This window comes from Salmo salar, chromosome ssa02 (assembly GCF_905237065.1).
Source record: "Salmo salar chromosome ssa02, Ssal_v3.1, whole genome shotgun sequence".
NCBI classification, from domain to species: domain Eukaryota; kingdom Metazoa; phylum Chordata; class Actinopteri; order Salmoniformes; family Salmonidae; genus Salmo; species Salmo salar.
Window position 1 is genome coordinate 9795192 of NC_059443.1, and position 22993 is coordinate 9818184.

Below are 22993 nucleotides of genomic sequence, written 5' to 3' on the forward strand. Positions count from 1 at the left end.
GAGACACTAACACACCATAGAATCTTACACATACACTCACACACACAGAGTGAGAAAGAGAGAGATAAAGAAAGAAAGAAAGAGAGCTTTTTCTCATACATGATGCTATATTTCCTTGTTTTTATCAATAGTACATTTGCAGTAATTTCTTGTTCATTTCCCACGCTAGACTCAGGGGGAAACAATAGATCTGTTTAAACACGCCCCCATCACCCATCAGTAATACAACCGCTCGCTTGCTCACTGTCACATCTAAGTGAACAATTGGCTGTCCCGTCCAACCCTGAGACTGATCCCAGAGGAAAACACCATGCTGCACAGCAGGGCTGCATAACAAGCTTATAGACAAGTTCCCTTTTCACTGATAACATCGCAAGTGTAGACCTACAATACGTTGAAATAAATACCATCTACCGTCTACCATCTAACATAATAAACTCTGTTCTAGATGAAATATCCACTTTATTAAGCTCCATCTCAAAGACAATATTGTTTGGTATGTAAGTGCCATACCCAACAACGGTCCAACATACACAACCGTAAACATATAGTATTACTGTAATGCTTAGCTCGGGGTCAAGAAGGAAGTTGACTTACTTCAGAGACAGGTCATGACATCAAAACTGATGTCAATGTCTCATTTACTCTGTCAATTTAAAGCATGTCCACAGCTATTTGTATATTCAAGGATATTGCCCACGTGTTTCTTTTTAATGTGGCTTGACCCACTTGCTTTTAGCCTCCCAAATCCTATTGTAAACATAAGGGATTTAGGTTTTAGTGAAAGTGAGTGTAGCCCCTAAAATCCCCTCAAAACCCCGTCACTCAATGAATACAAATACATTCACTGAATGATCTGCTGTATAGTCTTGATTAATTACATTTCTCCACTTGAAATGAATGTCACTTGATTAAATATGTTTTGCATGTTGATCAATGTAATAGACAAGCAGAATATTTTTGGTTTGTACATTTGTGCATTCAAAAACATTAGTTATTTTCAAAGGCCAAAAGCATAGCCAATTCAAAACATGACTATAGTGACAGACAAGCCAAGGATAGGTACAGTACAGTGTCTTTGACACAGGAGTAGATCATTTAATGAATGCATTGCAGATACCATGAAACCCTATGTTTGCAAACAAATGGAGATTTGCCTAGTAGTAAACCTATTATATATCTAAATGTTTTGATTTTTATTCGCTCTGACAAACACATTCAGTATGTCAACTGTCAGATTGAGTGTGGATCTGAATGTGGTGTACTGTATTTACCATGCTTTCCCTATATGGAATGGGGTGTCCAAATACTGTACATTGACGTGGAATACTGAATACAAATTGACTTGGGTGTTGGGTCAATTCCTCCAAAAATGACTTCACAATTGTGTTAGGTAGTTGGGTAAAGGTATAATGTAGTTGGGTCAAAGTCATGGGATCTTGGTGCACACATACAATATTCTGTCGAATCTCAAATCTGTAGTCTGATCTAATCCTGTCAAATATGACATTTCAGCGCATTGTGGAGTCCAACGTAGATTTCTCCGTGTCAGAAAAAGTGTTCATGGCTGTCATCCTGTCAGGCTTGGAATGCCGTTTACATTCCAGATGTTGACATTTTGGGAGGCACACATCACTTTTTGATGAATCTGAGATGGAAAAATCCCCAATCCCTTTTATTCAAAGCAAATGTCAACGACATTCCAAGTAATGTGGCAGATTAGAAGATAAAGAGCTTTGCTATCAGAGCCTGAAATAACTAGTAACTTGAATACAGTAACTCCCAAGTCATTTACCCTGAATTAGAGATCACCACCCTCCACCAAGACTGCTTCTGTATTCTTCCTATTAAAGCTCTTCATTTAACTGCTGAGGTGTCATTTACATTTATGTCATTTAGCAGATGCTCTCATCCAGAGCGACTTACAGTAGTGAATGCATACATTTCATTCCATACTGGTCCCCCGTGGGAATCAAACACACAACCTTGACATCGCAAACACCATGCTCTACCAACTGAGCCACACAGGACCACGATGTCAGTCTGCAGCATGTTCACAAACTATGACCTATTTTGCTTTGCTGACCCAAAAATACAGAAGGCTGTTTTAAAAATCTTAGAGTTGATATAAGGATAAAACATTTACATAATTTAGCAGACGCTCTTATGCAAAGAAATTTACAGTAGTGAGTGCATGTGACTCGAACCCACAACCCTTACGTTGCAAACACCATGCTCTACCAATTGACCCACACGGTACTTCATATAATACATTATATTAAATTACTTGAATTATTCATGTTTTCTACAATTGCAGTAGCTACAGTAATGAACTTTCAACTGGTTTGACGTCCCATCCATCTCGTCTAAACCCAGACCTTTGAAGGGTGTAAACAACGCAATGATAGTCACTTTGCGATTGGCTGGGATACGCGTGTGCGTACCCGGTGGGCGGAGCTGAAGGGGGTGTGAAAGAAATGACCACAAATATCCCATTTCTGCAGTTTGCATGACGTTTGTTGTAGCCATGAAATTCTCGCGTGGCTAATGTTCGGCGAATATATTCCGATTTGATTTATGGTCCATCCGCGTTTGGCAAGGAAGCTCGCACGGCACGATCCATTGACGGCTCAGTGTTGGCAATTGATAATCTTTCTCTTCTTCGAACTTGTCCACTTTCTCTAGCTAAATTAGGTTGTTAATATATGTAGCAAACATTTCTTGCTTTTCGCTTAATAATGCAGGTGTGCATTTAACAGGCTACATCGTTTTGTAGCATGCTTTAAAATGCATCTTACTGAGTAATCGACCATGTTTTGATTGTCAGCTAGCTAACATGATACGTGTTATTTAGCTAGCCTAGCAGAAGCAGGGTTCTGACTACGTACCCTGTCCCGTCAGCTAGCTAGCTGTCTTTCTAGTGCGCTTGGCATTCCATAGTACACATTGGGAATAAATAGCACCAACATGTATGCAAGTCGCAAGAGGAAAAAGCCCCAGAGAAGGTACAGTCACGTTGGATAACTGATCGCCGCTACAACAGCATGGCCAGCTAGTTAGGGGTTGAAGACAAAGTTATGTCACTACTAGTCTAGTGCATGTTTAGTATGCTACATCGGTGTACAGATTTAGGATGCCTTGTGGGTGACAGTTCAATTGTAGTACTGTTATTATATTCATGGTATAGGGTCGACTGACAGACTCCCTAGTCTGATTTGTATGAGGTCTAAATGAGGTACAGAAAGAAGCATGTTTCAACCTTGGACAATGATACTTTATGATATTTCTTTCTGTGGACTCCATGAGTTGCATTCATTCACACTTTCGTAAACATACAGTATCTACCATTTAGGCTACATAACAAGACTGAGGAATATCATCATATGAGACATTGATGGCAGACATTCTCTTCCTCATAGTGTGAAGCCACCTCCAGAAGGAGCCAAATCAAACCCTTCGAAGAGGCACCGGGAACGCCTGAATGGGGAGTTGGACAGGCTGGCCAGTCTGCTTCCTTACCCCCAGGATGTCATCTCCAAGCTGGACAAACTGACCATCCTCAGGCTTTGTGTCAGCTACCTGCGTGCCAAGAGCTTTTTCAATGGTAAGGCATGATCATAACACACCCTATTGTCCATATTTAGGGTTGGGTTATGTTAAGATATTATCGCTATGGATCTGACTACTGTCTGATTTATTTTTTTTAATTTTTTTTAACCTTTATTTAACTTGGCAAGTCAGTTAAGAACAAATTCTTATTTACAATGACGGCCTAGGAACAGTGAGTTAACTTCCTTTTTCAGGGGCAGAACGACATATTTTTACCTTGTCAGCTCAGGGATTCGATCTAGCAACTGGCCCAACGCTCAAACCACTAGGCTACCTGCCGCCCCCCTGATCAACTATATCAGTCACTATCAACTACTGAGGTGTCTGGGAGGCAGTGGCTAGATCTCTCGCTCTCTCTCGCTCGTCGCTCTCTCTCAAGAAAGGGAGGACTCTCTCGGAGATAACAGGATGCCATCAGGGTGTGTGAAATCCTGTGGAAAGTAACATATAAATGTGTAATCTTGTGATCTGTCTTAGCGGAAGCCTTAGCAGTGCTGCAACAATAGATAGTTTTCTAGCATTAACCACATCTGTTATTGAAAAGGGTTCTGAGGGCTCTGCCAAGGGAAACCTGTGACCACATCCTCCCCCTTGCAATTATGTTTGCATCTCAAATGGCACCCTATTCGGGTCAAAAGTTGTGAACTATATAGGGTAAAAGGTGCTGTTTGGGATGCAGACTAGGCTGTTTGGACTCTTAAGAAAGTAGGGCTGTGACGATACCAGTATTGCAATATTTTTTCCATGGCAAAAATGAAAACTCGACGCAAACTCTTTGGTCCTTTTAAAACCAGCTGTATGTAAAGTATTGTGGCTATAGCTTGGAAAATAAATACATGTGACTCTGGATGACAACATAATGACGTTTGTTTCCAACATTAAGGCTGTTTTCCTAAAAGTTAAATCTGCTTTATGTTTTGTTTCCTTGCCACGATACTAACGAGTATTGGGATACTGGTATCGTCCCGGTCCTAGTATACATCCTAGGGACCCGCACTCGGCTGTTTGGACCCGCACTCGGCTGTTTGGACCCGCACTCGGCTGTTAAAAACAAACTGAAATATCACATTTACATAATTATTCAGACCTTTTACTTTGTACTTTGTTGAAGCAACTTCGGCATCCATTATAGCCTCTAGTCTTCTTGGGTATGACACTACAAGATTGGCACACCGATATTTGGGGAGTTTCACCCATTCTTCTCTGTATATTCTCTCAAGCTCTGTCAGGTTGGATGGGTAGCGTCGCTGCACAGCTATTTTCAAGTCTTTCCAGAGATGTTTGATCGTGTTCAAGTCCGGACTCTGGCTGTGCCACTCAAGGACGTTCAAAGACTTGTCCCGAAGCCACTCCTGCGTTGTCTTGGCTGTGTGCTTAGGGTCGATGTCCTGTTGAAGGTGAAGCTTCGCCCCAGTCTGAGGTCCTGAGCGCTTTGGAGCAGGTTTTCATCAAGGCTCTCTCTACTTTGCTCCATTCATCTTTCCCTCAATTCTGACTAGTCTCCCAGTCCCTGCCACTGAAAAACATCCCCACAGCATGATGTTGCCACCATGCTTCACCGTAGGGATGGTGCCAGGTTTCCTCCAGACGTGACGCTTGGCATTCAGGCCAGAGATCTTGGTTTCATCAGACCAGAGAATCTTGTTTCCCATGGTCTGGGAGTCTTTAGGTGCGGTATACAGGGTTTTTGGAAATGGCCACGGGATGGTTTTTCAAGACCGCCAATACAGCTTCAACTATTTATTTTGAAGTGTTTCAATACATTTTAATATTTGTAGCAACTGTTTTTTATTAAATACCTGCAGTCAACTTGTGCAATACCTTAGGAGATGAAGCAGATTCCGTTCTTCATTTCACCTGTCACATTATTGTACATTATGAAGCTTACCGTAGTTCCCCAGAACAGTTGAGCCAGTCACATGTTTGTTTGGAAATAGCACAACGGGAGAACGCGAGTCCAGCTGTGTATTGACAGGGGTTGCGTTTTATATTGAAAGTCAAGTATTTTTTTGCTTCAATAGAGTGATCAGGGATGTGCAACTATAGTTTTCCTTCATAGGAAATACATTAGTGCAACACATATGGCAGAAAATAGATTCATTTTCATCTGATGGCAGCAGAAGTGCAACCAAGTACATGAGCTTACAATGAAAAAGCAAGGTATTTTTGGTGAAAACTATGCATAGCATTCATATTTCTAATCTTTATCATATAAAGAATGTAGCCAGCTAAATTTCCTAATGTTTTGTTTAAAGTTAATCTTGCATTTTAATGGTGAAAAATGGCTGGCTACACTGAGAAAAGTACTGGTGAAAAGTAGCTCCACGTCAGTCAGAGTGCTGTCTGCTGATAGAATGATGGAGAACAGTAGCTCCACATCAGTCAGAGCGCTGTCTGCTGATAGAATGATGGAGAACAGTAGCTCCACGTCAGTCAGAGCGGAATGATGGAGAACAGTAGCTCCACGTCAGTCAGAGCGCTGTCTGCTGATAGAATGATGGAGAACAGTAGCTCCACGTAGTCAGGCGCTGTCTGCTGATAGAATGATGGAGAACAGTAGCTCCACGTCAGTCAGAGCGCTGTCTGCTGATAGAATGATGGAGAACAGTAGCTCCACATCTGAGCACTGTCTGCTGATAGAATGATGGAGAACAGTAGCTCCACATCAGTCAGAGCGCTGTCTGCTGATAGGATGCCCATTCCTCAATTCTCATCTGAGTGGAGAAGTGCAACTGAAGCACGAAATTAGTCTAATGCAGAGCAGAAATTACAATGAGATCCATTTTACATCTGCATTTACAGAACGCGGGAAGATCTTTCTTAAGAGTTTTCAGAATTCTGCATAAACGTGACCCCGAAGTTTAACTTGCTACTTAATCTAAGTGGCTGAATTAATAAGGTGATGGGTCATCATATTGTTTTAGCTTTCTGCCGTGTTTGAGAAGTCAACTCATCCAAAGGGCTTTATCTGTACAGCTGGCACTGCTATCTTTTCATTTCCTTGCGTTTTTTTCTCCTCCGTTCTCAGCCGTATCCTCCTACCCCCTATTCTCCGAGCAGAGCAGGCATGCCGTTGCCCTAGCGATTCCAGACTCCACACAGACACAGCATGTAGCCTACACATGCTGCTCCAGAGCCAGTACTATTCTTCCTTCAGACAAGCATGTGTCAAAACTTTGTTAATTTGCACAATGTCTCACGTTCACATTCACTTGGAAATGTCAACAACAAAAAAATGACATTCGGTAGCGCCTACTGATGTATGTGTAACTTTATGAGATGGGTTGCCTGTCTTTGAAATTCGTTTATTTTCATTTGCGCTCATTAGAATATTTAGCTAGCCGCCTCCATTGAAATTTGTGTGCTAATTTTGTTGGCATTTGGGCACGCCTTTCATATCAAAATACTTCCCCCTATGTCAAAATACTGCCCCCTACCCTAGAGAAGTTAATGGGCGCCTGTTATTTTGAATTTTTTGGCGCCTCCTTGTGTGCTAATAAGCCTGTAATACTGTATACAGTGAGGGGGAAAAAAGTATTTGATCCCCTGCTGATTTTGTACGTTTTCCCACTGACAAAGAATTGATCAGTCTATAATTTTAATGGTAGGTTTATTTGAATAGTGAGAGACAGAATAACAACAAAAAAATCCAGAAAAATGCATGTCAAAAATGTTATAATTGATTTGCATTTTAATGAGGGAAATAAGTATTTGACCCACTCTCAATCAGAAAGATTTCTGGCTCCCAGGTGTCTTTTAGACAGGTAACGAGCTGAGATTAGGAGCACACTCTTAAAGGGAGGGCTCCTAATCTCAGTTTGTTACCTGTATAAAAGTAACCTGTCCACAGAAGCAATCAATCAATCAGATTCCAAACTCTCCACCATGGCCAAGACCAAAGAGCTCTCCAAGGATGTCAGGGACAAGATTGTAGACCTACACAAGACTGGAATGGGCTACAAGACCATCGCCAAGCAGCTTGGTGAGAAGGTGACAACAGTTGGTGCGATTATTCGCAAATGGAAGAAACACAAAAGAACACAATGAACATCTGAATGATTCAGAGGACAACTGGGTGAAAGTGTTGTGGTCAGATGAGACCAAAATGGAGCTCTTTGGTATCAACTCAACTCGCCGTGTTTGGAGGAGGAGGAATGCTGCCTATGACCCCAAGAACACAATCCCCACCGTCAAACATGGCGGTGGAAACATTATGCTTTGGGGGTGTTTTTCTGCTAAGGGGACAGGACAACCTCACCGCATCAAAGGGACGATGGATGGGGCCATGTACCGTCAAATCTTGGGTGAGAACCTCCTTCCCTCAGCCAGGGCATTGAAAATGGGTCATGGATGGGTATTCCAGCATGACAATGACCCAAAACACACAGCCAAGGCAACAAAGGAGTGGCTCAAGAAGAAGCACATTAAGGTCCTGGAGTGGCCTAGCCAGTCTCCAGACCTTAATCCCATAGAAAATCTGTGGAGGGAGCTGAAGGTTCGAGTTGCCAAACGTCAGCCTCGAAACCTTAATGACTTGGAGAAGATCCCTCCTGAGATGTGTGCAAACCTGGTGGCCAACTACAAGAAACGTCTGACCTCTGTGATTGCCAAAAAGGGTTTTGCCACCAAGTATTAAGTCATATTTTGCAGAGGGGTCAAGTACTTATTTCCCTCATTAAAATGCAAATCATTTTATAACATTTTTGACATGCGTTTTTCTGGATTTTTTTGTTATTCTGTCACTGTTTAAATTAACCTACTATTTAAAATTATAGACTGATCATTTCTTTGTCAGTGGGCAAACCTACAAAATCAGCAGGGGATCAAATACTTTTTCCCCTCACTGTATCCCTGTATGCGAGAAGGACTGTATGACGATATGAATATCTTGAAACTGCCCAACCCTAAAAGGGTCCTTCTTGACAAGAAGACATAATCAAGGGTAAGAATACGAACAAAGTAAATGGCTCAGTAGAATAGAATACATTTTTTTATAAGTATAATACAGGAAAGCACAATTTCTTGTCCAATATTTATACAGGTATCAGGGATGGGGGGGGGGGGGGGCAAGTGTTTTAAATTATGCATTCAATCCAACATTTGCACAACCACAAAATAAAGCAAGGAAGCTGAAAAATGTAGACTGATTTTATTGTATTGCTTAGAACTTGTAGGCTAGCTGTCTGAGACATAAACATTTAGCCTTAATTTTTGCAAGATCTTCCCTTGGGGAGCCCTTTATATTTTGAGTGACTCAACAATTCAATTAGCTCGACCTGCATGAGGAAAAAGCCAGCAGAATAAAATGTTCTACTCTTATTTTAGTTTCCTCTGAGACCTGCTAGCAGCCAGGCCTTTATGATTCCTGGCCTTTATGTTGTGGTGCTGCTGCGGTGCTGCTGCGGTGCTGCTGCGGTGCTGCTGCGGTGCTGCTGCGGTGCTGCTGCGGTGCTGCTGCGGTGCTTTGTGTCATCGGCAGAGTTCCTAGACTCCCAAGCGGAGGGGAGAGGGGGGGGTGTTTGCTTGAGTAATCTATATTAGCACAGACTTGTTGAACTCTTGACTCCACAGACTCCTGAGGAGGGTTATAAAACAGTGGTCTTCTGCATCCCAAATGCCACTCTATTCCCTGTTTAGTGCACTACGTTTGCCAAGGGCATGGGCTCTGGTCAAAAGTAGTTCACTATATAGGGAATAGGATGCCATTTGGGGTGCTGAGTGTTTGATAGTCTGTAGTATGAGCCAACAACTAAACTTTGACTTGTTTAGATGAGTGAGAAGCATTGACTGGGCTCTGATAAGGGGATGGGTGTAGGTTGATGTGAGAGGGATTATTTTGGCCATCGTATGAGAATACAATCAAGATTGTGGACAGGTCGTCATTGTAAATAAGAATACATTCTTAAATGACTTACCTGTATGAATAAAAGGGGGAAAATAATTGTGGTTGCAGACTTCCTGAGTTATCCTACTGCGGCGATGGGACTACCTGAGAGAGGACGTCATTCTACTGCGGGGATGGGCAACTCCAGTCCTCGGGGGCCTGATTGGTGTCACACGTTTACTCCAGCCTCAACTAACACACCTGACTCCAATAATCAGCTAATCATGATCATAAGTTTAAAATGTAATGAGTTTAATCAGCTGTGTTTACTATGGACGGGGAGAAAGTGACACCACTCTGGCCCCTGAGGACTTTGAGTTCCCTGTCCACGTTCTACTGACACAACTCTCCTACTGTAGCTAGGCTATAGGGCCCGACCAGCACTGTTGGGGTCTGTTCTCTTAATCACACTGAATCATAAGGCATCACACTGCACAATCTATCTGAAGATGATTTGCCGTTGACTAGCCTATATGGCTACCACAGTACACACAAATAGAACGTTATTGTCTTTGGTTGATTTAAAATGCCCATCAAATTCTCTTCCACAGGAACAAAATAGGACTAATGTGTACACCGCTAATGGCGCTATCTCACATTATTGTGAATGGGTCTCTGTCTGTAGTGATGCACTGTAACTGGTTCCTCTGCAGTCCTTCAGTGTGTGGTGGAAATCCTCTATGGTACAGCAATCTTGATCTTGATTTTATTGTATTGTGTTGCAGTGACCCTACAATCCACAGCCTCCCAGCGCCCAGAGAGTAATGTTCTGAAGAAGCAAGAACTTCACGTTCCAGAGGGAGAGATCTTACTACAGGTTAGTGGGGTCTGTTCAGTAGCCACCCTGTCTGTTACTACAGGTTAGTGGGGTCTGTTCAGTAGCCACCCTGTCTGTTACTACAGGTTAGTGGGGTCTGTTCAGTAGCCACCCTGTCTGTTACTACAGGTTAGTGGGGTCTGTTCAGTAGCCACCCTGTCTGTTACTACAGGTTAGTGGGGTCTGTTCAGTAGCCACCCTGTCTGTTACTACAGGTTAGTGGGGTCTGTTCAGTAGCCACCCTGTCTGTTACTACAGGTTAGTGGGGTCTGTTCAGTAGCCACCCTGTCTGTTACTACAGGTTAGTGGGGTCTGTTCAGTAGCCACCCTGTCTGTTACTACAGGTTAGTGGGGTCTGTTCAGTAGCCACCCTGTCTGTTACTACAGGTTAGTGGGGTCTGTTCAGTAGCCACCCTGTCTGTTACTACAGGTTAGTGGGGTCTGTTCAGTTGCCACCCTGTCTGTTACCATAGCACTCCAGGGCCTGTATTCGTGATAAGGTAAATACTTTATTAATCCCACACAGGGTACATTTGATTGCACCAGCCAGTACATACCCCAATAAAACACAACAAAGGACAACATATTTTTGTCGTCTCAGAGTAGGAGTGCTGATCTAGGATCAGTTTGTCCTTTTTTAGATCTTAATGAGTAAGATTACATTAACAGGACGGACCTGACTCTAGATCAGCACGCCGACTGTGAGACGCTTTGTGAATACGGGCCATCCACTAGCCCCTTTTTTAAATGTTTTTATTTTTACATTGGAAAGTTATTGGTTTAAGTTGAGATGAACTGCAGTTGACCACACCATGCATGGCCATGTGGCATGTTAGCTTTTCCTGTCCAAATAATTACAGAGTTAATCATATACTGTTGCGTGTCTGAACCTTGAGCTGACTCTACATGAAATAGGGTAGATACAAACACAATGTTTGCTTCCCAAATGGAACGCTATCCCCTGTATAGTGCACTACTTTTGACCAAAAGCACCCTAATCCTTAAAAAAAAAAATTTAATGTTGATTTTATTTTTTCAAACAATACAAAACATACACATACAAACGACAACATCACACAAACATCGACTATATCACACTGGCCGAGACACCCCCATCTCCAGCGCCCGCATCACTCTCGCCACATGGCCTCAAACTGCACCATTTTGTTTCTGAGTCACCCACACACTTTCAACATTTAGATAATAAAGAATTTTACCTTTCCATTGTGGTAACAACAATGGAAAGGTACATTTCCCAAATTTTGGTTGATTTCCAGCTTTTAAGCATGTTTTTTTTAAGATGAATGACGAGGGTGCAGTGAGAGAACCCACCCTCATATGCCATGTTTGAAATATGCAGACAGACGGATTAAAAGTACATTTACATTGTAATTCTTCTGACAGCCAACATTCTAACTCTGCCCATAACTTTAGAACATTCCCAGAAAGCATGGATTATTGAGTCATACGTTTTGACCAAAAGTATTGCACTACATAGGGAATAGGGTGCCATTTGGGACACAGACAAAACTCTATAGGCCTTTCAGTTCCTTTGACATTTTGCTCTTTGGTTTTGCTGTTTGCTCTTTACAGTTGTAGGCCTACTTCATATGACCACATGTAGTCTAGATGTGTGGAAACATTTATACTAAACAAAAATATAAATGCCGCAATATCAAAGATTTTACTGCATAACAGTTCACATAAGGAAATCAGTAAATTGAAATAAATTAATTAGGCCCTAATCTATGGATTTCACATGACTGGACAGGGGTGCAGCCATGGGTAGGCCTGGGATGGCATAGTCCCACCCACTTGAACATACTGCCAAAGTCTCTAAAATGACGGAGGCAGTTTATGGTAGAGAAATGAACATTTAATTTATCTGGGAACAGCTCAAGTGGACATTCCTGCAGTCAGCATGCCAATTACAACGCTCCCTCAACTTGAGACATCTGTGGCATTGTGTTGTGTGACAAAACTGCACCTTTTTAAAGTGGACTTGTATTGTCCCCAGCAGAAGGTGCACCTGGGTAATGATCATGCTGTTTAATCTGCTTCTTGATATGCCACACTTGTGGATGGATTATCTTGGCAAAGGAGAAATGCTCACTAACACGGATGATTTTATTTCAGCTCATGAAACATAGGATCATCACTTTACATGTTGCGTTTATATTTTTGTTCAGTGTATAAAGATATACTAATTCAGTTCTATTCCACTCTCCTCTCAGGTGTTGAATGGCTTTGTTCTGGTTGTCACGGCTGGTGGCACAATCTTTTATGCATCCTCCACCATCCAGGACTACCTGGGCTTTCACCAGGTAAAGGCTCTTTTTACTTCTCTTTACCTGGGCTTTCACCTGATAAAGGCTCGTTTAACCTCTCTACAACTGGGCTTTCACCAAGTAAATGGTCTCTCTTTAGCGTTCTATAAATGTAGTCTGGCTGACATCAGCTCTGTGTCTTCCAGAGTTTGGAATGGCTGCTTTGATGTGTAGGCATGAAGCATCAATAATGAAAGGGTTGTGCCCTCAGACTTCAAGGCGGCACCATACGCTGGTTGAATATCCATATTTCAAATTGAATGAATCATGATCGTTGTTTTACATTGGACCGCCCTTCAGCTTCCAGCCAACCCTTCCAGGAAAGCAAAAACATACTGTAGCTAGCGCAAACCTTCGGAGTTTGGACATCGTTTGCCGCTAACATGATGAATAGGGTGCATAAATCATCACACACATTTTCCAAACGTTATAAAAACCCTTCTATACTAAAACAAGTGACATATTGGAGAACTACAACTTGTTAACTTCTATGGGCTACGTGGGACGCTACGGGACAAAGCCAGTGAAATATCAGGGTGGCAAATTCAAAAACAACAAAATGTCATCATTCAACTTTCTCAAACACACAACTATTTTACACCATTTTAAAAATACACTTCTCCTTGATGTAACCACATTGTCCGATTTCAAAAAGGCTTTACAGCGAAAGCAAAACATTAGATTATGTTAGGAGAGTACATAGACAAAAATAATCACACAGCCATTTTCCAAGCAAGGACATGTCAATAAAACCCAAAACACAGCTAAATGAAGCACTAACCTTTTGACGATCTTCATCAGATGACACTCCTAGGACATTATGTTACACAATACATGTATGTTTTGTTCGATAAAGTTCATATTTATATCCAAAAACAGCATTTTACATTGGCACGTGATGTTCAGAAAATGTATTCCCACCAAAACTTCCAGTGAATGAGCACATCAATTTACAAAAATAGTCATCATAAACGTTGACAAAATATATAACAATTATTTAAATAATTATAGATAGACTACTCCTGGATGAAACCGCTGTGTCAGATTTTAAAATAGCTTTTCGGAGAAAGCACATTTTTCAATATTCTGAGTACATAGCTCAGCCATCACGGCGAGCTATACAGACACCCGCCAAGTTCGGGGCAACCTATACTCAGAACTAGTATTAGAAATATTATTTTACCTTTGCTGGTCTTTGTCAGAATGCACTCCCAGGACTGCTACTTCCACAAGAAATGTTGTTTTTGTTCTAAATAATCCATATTTATGGCCAAATACCTCCATTTTGTTTGTGCGTTCAGAGCACTATCCAAAGACATAACGCACGACCACGGTACCAGAGACGAAAAGTCAAAATGTTCCATTACCGTACTTAGAAGCATGACAAACGCTGTTTAAAATCAATCTTTATGGTATTTTTAACTTAAAATTGCGATAATATTCCAACCGGACAATAGCGTATTCATTCAAGGAGAAAAAGAAGGAACAGCGCGCTCGCGGGACCGTGCATATCCAACCCCTTTGTTGCCAGGCAGTCCACTCAGTAACTGAGCTCCTATACTCTGCCCAGTGACAGGAGAATGCTGAAACAACTTTCTGAAGGCTTTTGACAGCCAATGGAAGCCTTAGGAAATGCAACGTAACCCCACAGATACTGTAGTTTCGAAAGGGACTAGAAAGAACTACAATTCTCAGATCCTCCACTTCCTGGTTGAATTTTTCTCAGGTTTTTGCCTGCCATATGAGTTCTGTTATACTCAGACACCATTCAAACAGTTTTAGAAACTTTAGGGTGTTTTCTATCCAAAGCCAATAATTATATGCATATTCTAGTTACTGGGCAGGAGTAGTAACCAGAATAAATCAGGTACGTTTTTTATCCGGCCGTGTCAATACTGCCCCCTACCCCCAACAGGTTAAAGTAAGGGAAATCCACACACAAAACCAGACACTTCATCATTTAAAACCCTTCATTCTGGGTTATACAATCTAATTAGTATGGTAATACTATCATCATAATAAAGGTTATACTTCTATTAACGGGAGTGAATTTGTATAAAATACACACACATGCACAGCATGTTAAATAACATAATTAGGCAAACTAAGAAAAAAAACGTACACTGCAGCCCATTTGGTAATTTGGGATCCCCAACTTCCAAACAGGGATTCCAACCAAGTTGCAGGCGTCCACTCTGTGGGGAATTATTCTTAGCAACAGTGGCAATGTATTCGGAGAGATCAGTCATATTAGAAGAGTGATCTGGGACAAAAGTACAACATTCATCGCCAATGATTGCACAAGTGCCCCCTTTACCTACCAAAAGATAGTCAAAAGCCTCTCTGTTTTGCAGGGCCAATTTACACAATTATTTTAGCATCTACGTTTCTAGAGATCTCCAGAATTTGGTCTAGGGCACATGCATATTGAATTTAACAGGGAAGAGAGCGCACACGTGTTATAACGGCAGGGTAGCCTAGGGTTTGAGGCGGCAGGGTAGCCTAGTGGTTAGAGCGTTGGGCTAGTAACCGAAAGGTTGCAAGTTCGAATCCCAGAGCTGACAGGGTACAAATCTCTCGTTCTGCCCCTGAACAAGGCAGTTAACCCACTGTTCCTCGGCCGTCATTGAAAATAAGAATTTGTTCTTAACTGACTTGCCTAGTTAAATAAAGGTTAAAAAAAAATTAACAGATTCACACCAACCTTGATACGAATGAGATTAGCCCAAGCTATAATCTAGTGGCTCTCATCACATTTTCTGGGCATAGCTTTGTCTCTAGAAGCCTTTCCAAATCATAATTAGAATTATTGAAAAATTATCCAGCACAAATTTAAAATGACAGTCCCCCCTTAATGCTTCACGTTGGTTCTCTCACTCACATTTGAAGACCCTCAATTTAGCACACCCCTATACAGGCAGAATTTACATTGACACAGTATATTCATCTTATATTTCTAGCATTAACTTTTTTCATCACTGCCTTCATTTGTGGTAATGACAGATTATCTCAATGCATTTCTAGTCTAAAGTACTATACATTTGCTGTGTGCAGACCTCCACAATCAACCTGATACCCCAAATAAACAATTTTAGGATAACCCTCAATTAATTACGGCCACGGTTGACTACCCCCCCCCCCCCCCCCCCTGGCACTCATTCTTCTGGCGTTTTCAGTTTGTCCTCCCAATGGCACATGTTCAAAATGGATGGCCCTTGATCATGTCCCGATTTCTCTCACCTGAGCCGCCACTGTTCTTTCCAGTCCATTATGTCTTGTCCATTTTCCTACCAGTACTCCAGCAGCATGAGAGAAGTTTGGACGGGATCTCTCCATGCTCACTCCACATGGACACATGTTGCACTCCTGAGAAAAGGCATGAGAGAAAAGGCAGTTGATAGTTTCGACTGGATGCTGTGTACAGGTTGCTGGCTCGGACTCAGATGGTGAAGGACCGTAGTAAACGCCATTGTCGCCATTACTTCAGCCGGTTAGTGGGGGTGATATTCACTCTGTTCTCAGCCGAATTATACCTTCTATGCATCTAGATACCATCATTGGTCACCTTCACCATAACCTTGAGAGAGGACAGGCCAGAACAATCGTTTAGTTTAGGGCATATCTGATTCCGGAAATCCAGGCAAATTATTCACTGTATGACAAATTATTACTACTACCAATATTCTTAATTTTCTATTTTTATTTCACCTTTATTTAACCAGGTAGGCCAGTTGAGAACAAGTTCTCATTTACAACTGCGACCTGGCCAAGATAAAGCAAAGCAGTGCGACAAAAAGCAGTGCGACAAATGTACAGTCAATAACACAATAGAAAATCTGTATACAATGTGTGCAGATGAAGTAAGGAGGTAAGGCAATAAATAGGCCAATAGTGGCGAAGTAAATACAATTTAGCAATTTATACTGGAGTGATATATGTGCAGATGAGGATGTGCAAGTAGAAATACAAATGTCTAAGACAAATGTCAAAGAGAATAACAACACACAGTTGTTATTCTTATTCTATTTCCCCCCCAAATTGGCTTATACTCCCCTATCATCTTGGCGATCTCACCGCAGAGTTACAGGGTCAAGCGATCTGAGTGCTAATCCTTAGAGAGAAATCCCGACCATCTAGCAGGCCCAATCTGGTGAGATTTGTATTGAAGCAAGACAAAGACAAGGTTGTAAGTTGTTGACTCAAGAAAGGACATAAGTTCATTGGCGCGTGTTCACGTGAGAGGTAGCTGTGTTCCATTACATTCATTTTTCAAGACATTGGAATTGTCCGGTTGGAATATTATTGAAGTTTTATGTTAAAAAGGCCCTAAAGATTGATGCTATACATCGTTTGACATGTTTCTACGTACGTAAATAGAACCTTTTTTGACTTTTCGTCGTGAAATTTTCAGCACGCTTCCTACATTTGGAGTAGCTTACTGAACGCGCAAACAACAAGGAGGTATTTGGACATACATTTTGGACTTTATCGAACAAAACAGCATTTATTGTGGACCTAAGATTCCTGGGAGTGCATTCTGATGAAGATCATCAAAGGTAAGTGAATATTTATAATGCTATTTATGATTTTAGATGACTCCAAAATGGCAGGTATCTGTATTGCCTGCTGTTGTTTTCTGAGCGCCGTACTCAGATTATTGCAAAGTGTGCTTTCCCCGTGAAGCTTTTTTGAAATCTGTCACAGCGGTTGCATTAAGGAGATGTTTATCTATAATTCTTCGAATAACAGTTTAATATTTTATGATGAGTATTTCTATAAATTGATGTGCTCATTCACCGGAAGTTTTTGAAGGAAAAACATTTCTGAATATTACGGGCCAATGTAAAAAAACATTTGGGGATATAAATATGCAAAACATACATATATTGTGTAACATGAAGTCCTATGAGTGCCATCTGATGAAAATCATCAAAGGTTAGTGCTTAATTTTAGCTGTATTTCTGTTTTTTGTGATGCCTCTTACTTGGAAAATGGCTGTGTGGCTTTTCTTGTTTAGGTGGTGTTCTAACATAATCTAATGTTTTACTTTCGCCGTATAGCCTTTTTGAAATCGGACAATGTGGTTGGATTAACGAGAGTCTTATCAATAAAATGGTGTATAATACTTGTATGTGTGAGAAATTTGAATTATGAGATTTTGGTTGTTTTGAATTTGCCGCCCTGCTATTTCACTGGCTGTTGAATAGTGTGTTCCGCAGGTGGGACGGTCACGTCCCACATAACCTCTATTGGGTAAGTGAGTGTTTCTTTCCCTGTACCTCAGACATTACTTCAAGATATTTCAATTATTTAAAACATTTTGTGTATCAGGTTTACATTGGGTTTTACATTTCTTTATCAAGAGAATAACACCACTAACATATATTCAAAAACAGGTAAAAATAAACAATGGCCAGGTCTTACTTCATTTGGGGCTCCTTTAACAGCCGGATTCAGGTACCTTTTATACTAACTCCCAAGGCACCTGCCTCAGAAAGCATTTCAAAGGGAGAGATACAGAATCATTGGTAAACATGTAAAAAAAAAAAAAAATTAAATTGTCCTGGAACAAAGAAAATAAACGTACTTAGTTTTCACTGTTAGATTTTAATCAGTCCTAAAAATTCTTAATCGTTAATCGAGTTTACTGCATCTTAGGCAGGAAGTCTTGACAAAAGCATGTGTTTACAGAATTATACTTCAGACACATCAGATGATACAGTGTCCCGTAAAGCTGAATAGGCACCTAAAGTAAACAATCCTAGAGCCCATCTCTTGTAATCTTAGTCTTTTTGACCTGTTGCATTGACATACAATTCTGTCCTAACTGTCCCTGGGACATAAACTTGTCAAAATATGAAACCTGTTGTTTAACAAATCTGCTGGGACCTTCAAAGAGTTGGTGCTGGCTTATCAGCTGAATATTTGTTACTAAAAACATTTACTTGAATCTACTTCAATTCTGGTCACAGTTCCACGCAATGGAAACATATTGTTTTAGATGACATTACCTTACCTAAATCATTTGTGCTACCCAAACTATACAATTGAGTAATAATAATTTAACTTGTCAAAAATGTGTTTTATTCATACCTCTGGTCCAAATTTCCCCACTGTGTCCCTTACAGCCTGTTTGAGTTCATTTAGTACTGGCTGCTATCTATTGTTCCACAGGAAACTTATCTCTAACCCAAACACCAGATGGTGGCCTCTAATTTAATATCAGTCCCAATGCACAATCCATCTGCTCGTCATGTGACCTTATCTTGAAACATTTACTCTTCAAATTACTACGATATTGCATTATTAGAGTGCTATCTGAAAGCCACATATTACCATTCACTTTCTTACTTTCACTAACCTCCATATCTGTTTCCCTCAACTAGGACTTCACACTTATTAAATGTCTATTTTAAGATGAACATGTAATGCGCTGTAGATGGCGCGCTCTATCCATAATAAGTCTCTACCTAGCAAGTTAAACTCAAGTAACCAATTATACTTTTGTTACTTTATCAAATCTAGTAACCCATTATACTATTAATTTCTCTATTTTGTACACCACTTACGTACGTCTACGTTTGGGTGTGCAAGTTGTATATAATTAATATTATTTTTCCACATTGTTACTATCAAATCTCTAGTAACCCAGTATACTTTTCTTCGCCAATTTCTCCTTTAGACTAGTGTTCTATTCATACATGGGTTTAGATATTTACACTAGTTCTATTTAACAGCATATCTCTCACAGATTCCCTATGTAACGTTACAGATCATAAATGCCTACATACATCCATACCACTCATGTGCATCAACGACTCTAAATGCCTACAATAACACCTTGTGCTATTATCAGTGGTTCTCAGACCATGTAGACTATCGTTACACACATGAGTAGTGGCTGCAGACACATGTAGACACTTCATAGTTATTAACCATATGTAACTTCAATGGTTTCAGTGGATCTCTGACCACGTAGACACCTCCTTATAAATGCCTACAGACAATTGTCAGTGAGGCCTCTCTGGCCTCACTCTAGCCTTCTCCTAAGACTAGCTTGCCGCTACTTCCTATACATATATAATAACCGTAGAAAACGTTATAGATCGAAAAACTCTGCTCACAGAACAAGTTGGGGTATCCATTCAAACACGTACTCGGCAATCTCCCACATTACCTCTTTCACACTGGAGCCAGTCCCCTGACAGCTCTCATTCACTCAGCACTTAATAGTAATAATATCTCTTATTCTCAATTTCAAACTCTTATCCAAATTTCAATCAGCTCAACACAACCTTTCCACACTTACACAACTCTCACATCCACATTCACTTAGTACTATTCCCAAACACACTCGGTAATCTCTAAGACTAGCGCCATCTTTCTTCAGTCATATGTATCACTGCCACGGATCCTCTACAGTCCCCATAGTCTCTACAGCATCTATAGTCCCTGAGCATCACAGTCCCTATAGCATCCATAGTATCTATAGACCCTCAGCATCCATACTATCAATAGTTTATATAGTCATAAATGCTATGGTCTCTATAGACTCTATCGTCTTTCTGCATACATATAGAATAACACACACACTTCCACACATTCACTCAGTACATATTATCCACATTTCAATTAGCTTAATAGCCAAATGTAAATCCTGTTGTTATTTCAATTAGCTTAATACTATCCACACTCACACAACTTTCACATCCACATTCACTATAATCACTCACCTCACATCCACATTCACTTCGTGCTATTAACTAGTGGTACCCTCCTCCATTTTTTATTTTTAGTATTACATTGGTATTGAATACTGCATTGTTGGGGTTAGGGCTTGCACGAAAGGCATTTCACTGTACTTGTGCATGTGACTTTAAAACTTGAAACATTAGTCATTAGTTTATAGGGTTAAAACATCTGACTAATGCGTAAGCACTGCTTATTTACTAGTGTCAATATCATTATTTGTGTTACCTAACGGTTTGCGTGCGAATTTCTCCGGTCACACCGGACAAAGTTGATTGCTCTGGTATTTCCTCAACATGAACGAAAGCCAGGACCTAAACAAATACCAAGTCTAATAAGTCCGTTTGGGTATCGGAACTAAACCCAGGTGGAATCTAAGGCCCAGTACAGAGCATGTTTGCAGAGTACAAGTCAGGACTAACATCCATGAGATAAGTGATGGGAAGAGGAAGAATGTATTGTCTAGCAACAATAATGTCAATGTTTGCATTGTTTTCTTGTAGTTTAATAGACATGTATTTTGATGATGGTGGATGTTTTTGCTCCTCAGTCAGACGTCGTCCATCAGAGTGTTTATGACATCATTCATATGGAGGACCGAGCAGAGTTACAGAGACAGCTCCACTGGGCCCTCAACCCCACCCTCACCCCTCACACTGGACAGCTGGTCTCAGGTAACCTCCAACCCCACCCTCACCCCTGACACTGGACAGCTGGTCTCAGGTAACCTCCAACCCCACCCTCCTCCCTGACACTGGACAGCTGGTCTCAGGTAACCTCCAACCCCACCCTCCTCCCTCACACTGGACAGCTGGTCTCAGGTAACCTCCAACCCCACCCTCCTCCCTGACACTGGACAGCTGGTCTCAGGTAACCTCCAACCCCACCCTCATCCCTGACACTGGAGAGCTGGTCTCAGGTAACCTCCAACCCCACTCTCACACTGGACAGCTGGTCTCAGGTAACCTCCAACCCCACCCTCCTCCCTGACACTGGACAGCTGGTCTCAGGTAACCTCCAACCCCACCCTTAACCCTGACACTGGACAGCTGGTCTCAGGTAACCTCCAACCCCACCCTTAACCCTGACACTGGACAGCTGGTCTCAGGTAACCTCCAACCCCACCCTCACCCCTCACACTGGACAGCTGGTCTCAGGTAACCTCCAACCCCACTCTCACCCCTGACACTGGACAGCTGGTCTCAGGTAACCTCCAACCCCACCCTTAACCCTGACACTGGACAGCTGGTCTCAGGTAACCTCCAACCCCACCCTCACCCCTCACACTGGACAGCTGGTCTCAGGTAACCTCCAACCCCACTCTCACCCCTGACACTGGACAGCTGGTCTCAGGTAACCTCCAACCCCACCCTCCTCCCTGACACTGGACAGCTGGTCTCAGGTAACCTCCAACCCCACCCTCATCCCTGACACTGGACAGCTGGTCTCAGGTAACCTCCAACCCCACCCTCCTCCCTGACACTGGACAGCTGGTCTCAGGTAACCTCCAACCCCACCCTCACCCCTGACACTGGACAGCTGGTCTCAGGTAACCTCCAACCCCACCCTTAACCCTGACACTGGACAGCTGGTCTCAGGTAACCTCCACCCTCACCCCTGACACTGGACAGCTGGTCTCAGGTAACCTCCAACCCCACCCTCCTCCCTGACACTGGACAGCTGGTCGCAGGTAACCTCCAACCCCACCCTCACCCCTGACACTGGACAGCTGGTCTCAGGTAACCTCCAACCCCACCCTCACCCCTGACACTGGACAGCTGGTCTCAGGTAACCTCCAACCCCACCCTCCTCCCTGACACTGGACAGCTGGTCTCAGGTAACCTCCAACCCCACCCTCCTCCCTGACACTGGACAGCTGGTCTCAGGTAACCTCCAACCCTACCCTCACCCCTGACACTGGACTGCTGGTCTCAGGTAAAGCTGTATTTTTCACCTGCGCTGGAACGGGACGGTACCTCCAAGTTTTTCACCACACAGACAGCCGACATGCAATTTGTACCAGCACGTCTGTTTCTTATAGACTGTCACTCTCCAATCCACACTATCTAACCTATCTTGCACCAGATCTTATATTAATTGAGCTCCCCCTGCTTTGGCAGGTTCTTCATTATATACATTAGTCCTAGGGTGTCTGCTACCTAATGTTCTAATATGACATTAAGCCCAGCAGCTCCATGTATGCTGGTGAAGCACAGGGAAACATGGTATCTACTAGGAAGTAAAGAGCCACAGAAGGAAATAACCACTTGTGAAAAGTAAACCTCCTTGAATGTACAGTATCTCTGCTGTGTCAGCCAGGAATGTAGGCCTAGATGTTCTAGTCCAGTGGTCACCAACCGGTCTATTGCAGTCGACTGGTCCATCTCCAAGGCTTTCCTAGTAGATCGCCAAACATTTCTGTAAAAAGCCCAACAATAAAGCCTTGCGTTCCTATTTTTGTATTACTTTTACAATGTTTGTTTTAGGTGCACTTGATTCAGCTGTCCTGCACGCCGGGTAGTTGAAGTATTCCTATTTTTTCCCATTTCATGTGTCTGAAGGTACAAACTCCACCTACCTGGCAGGTCCGGATAGCAAATCAAGTGT

General features: G+C 42.0%; 1 protein-coding gene across 1 annotated transcript in view; it reads left to right on the forward strand.

The window, feature by feature from the left end:
- The first annotated feature begins 2457 nt into the window (after positions 1–2457).
- The window catches only part of ahr1a (aryl hydrocarbon receptor 1a), a 33093-nt gene continuing 12557 nt past the window's right edge, over positions 2458–22993 (forward strand). The window contains exons 1-5 of the mRNA XM_045697243.1: positions 2458–3005; positions 3420–3604; positions 10219–10310; positions 12545–12634; positions 20937–21060. Of these exons, the coding sequence (XP_045553199.1) occupies positions 2968–3005; positions 3420–3604; positions 10219–10310; positions 12545–12634; positions 20937–21060 (529 nt within the window). The 5' untranslated portion in view covers positions 2458–2967. The remainder of the gene's footprint in view (positions 3006–3419; positions 3605–10218; positions 10311–12544; positions 12635–20936; positions 21061–22993) is intronic.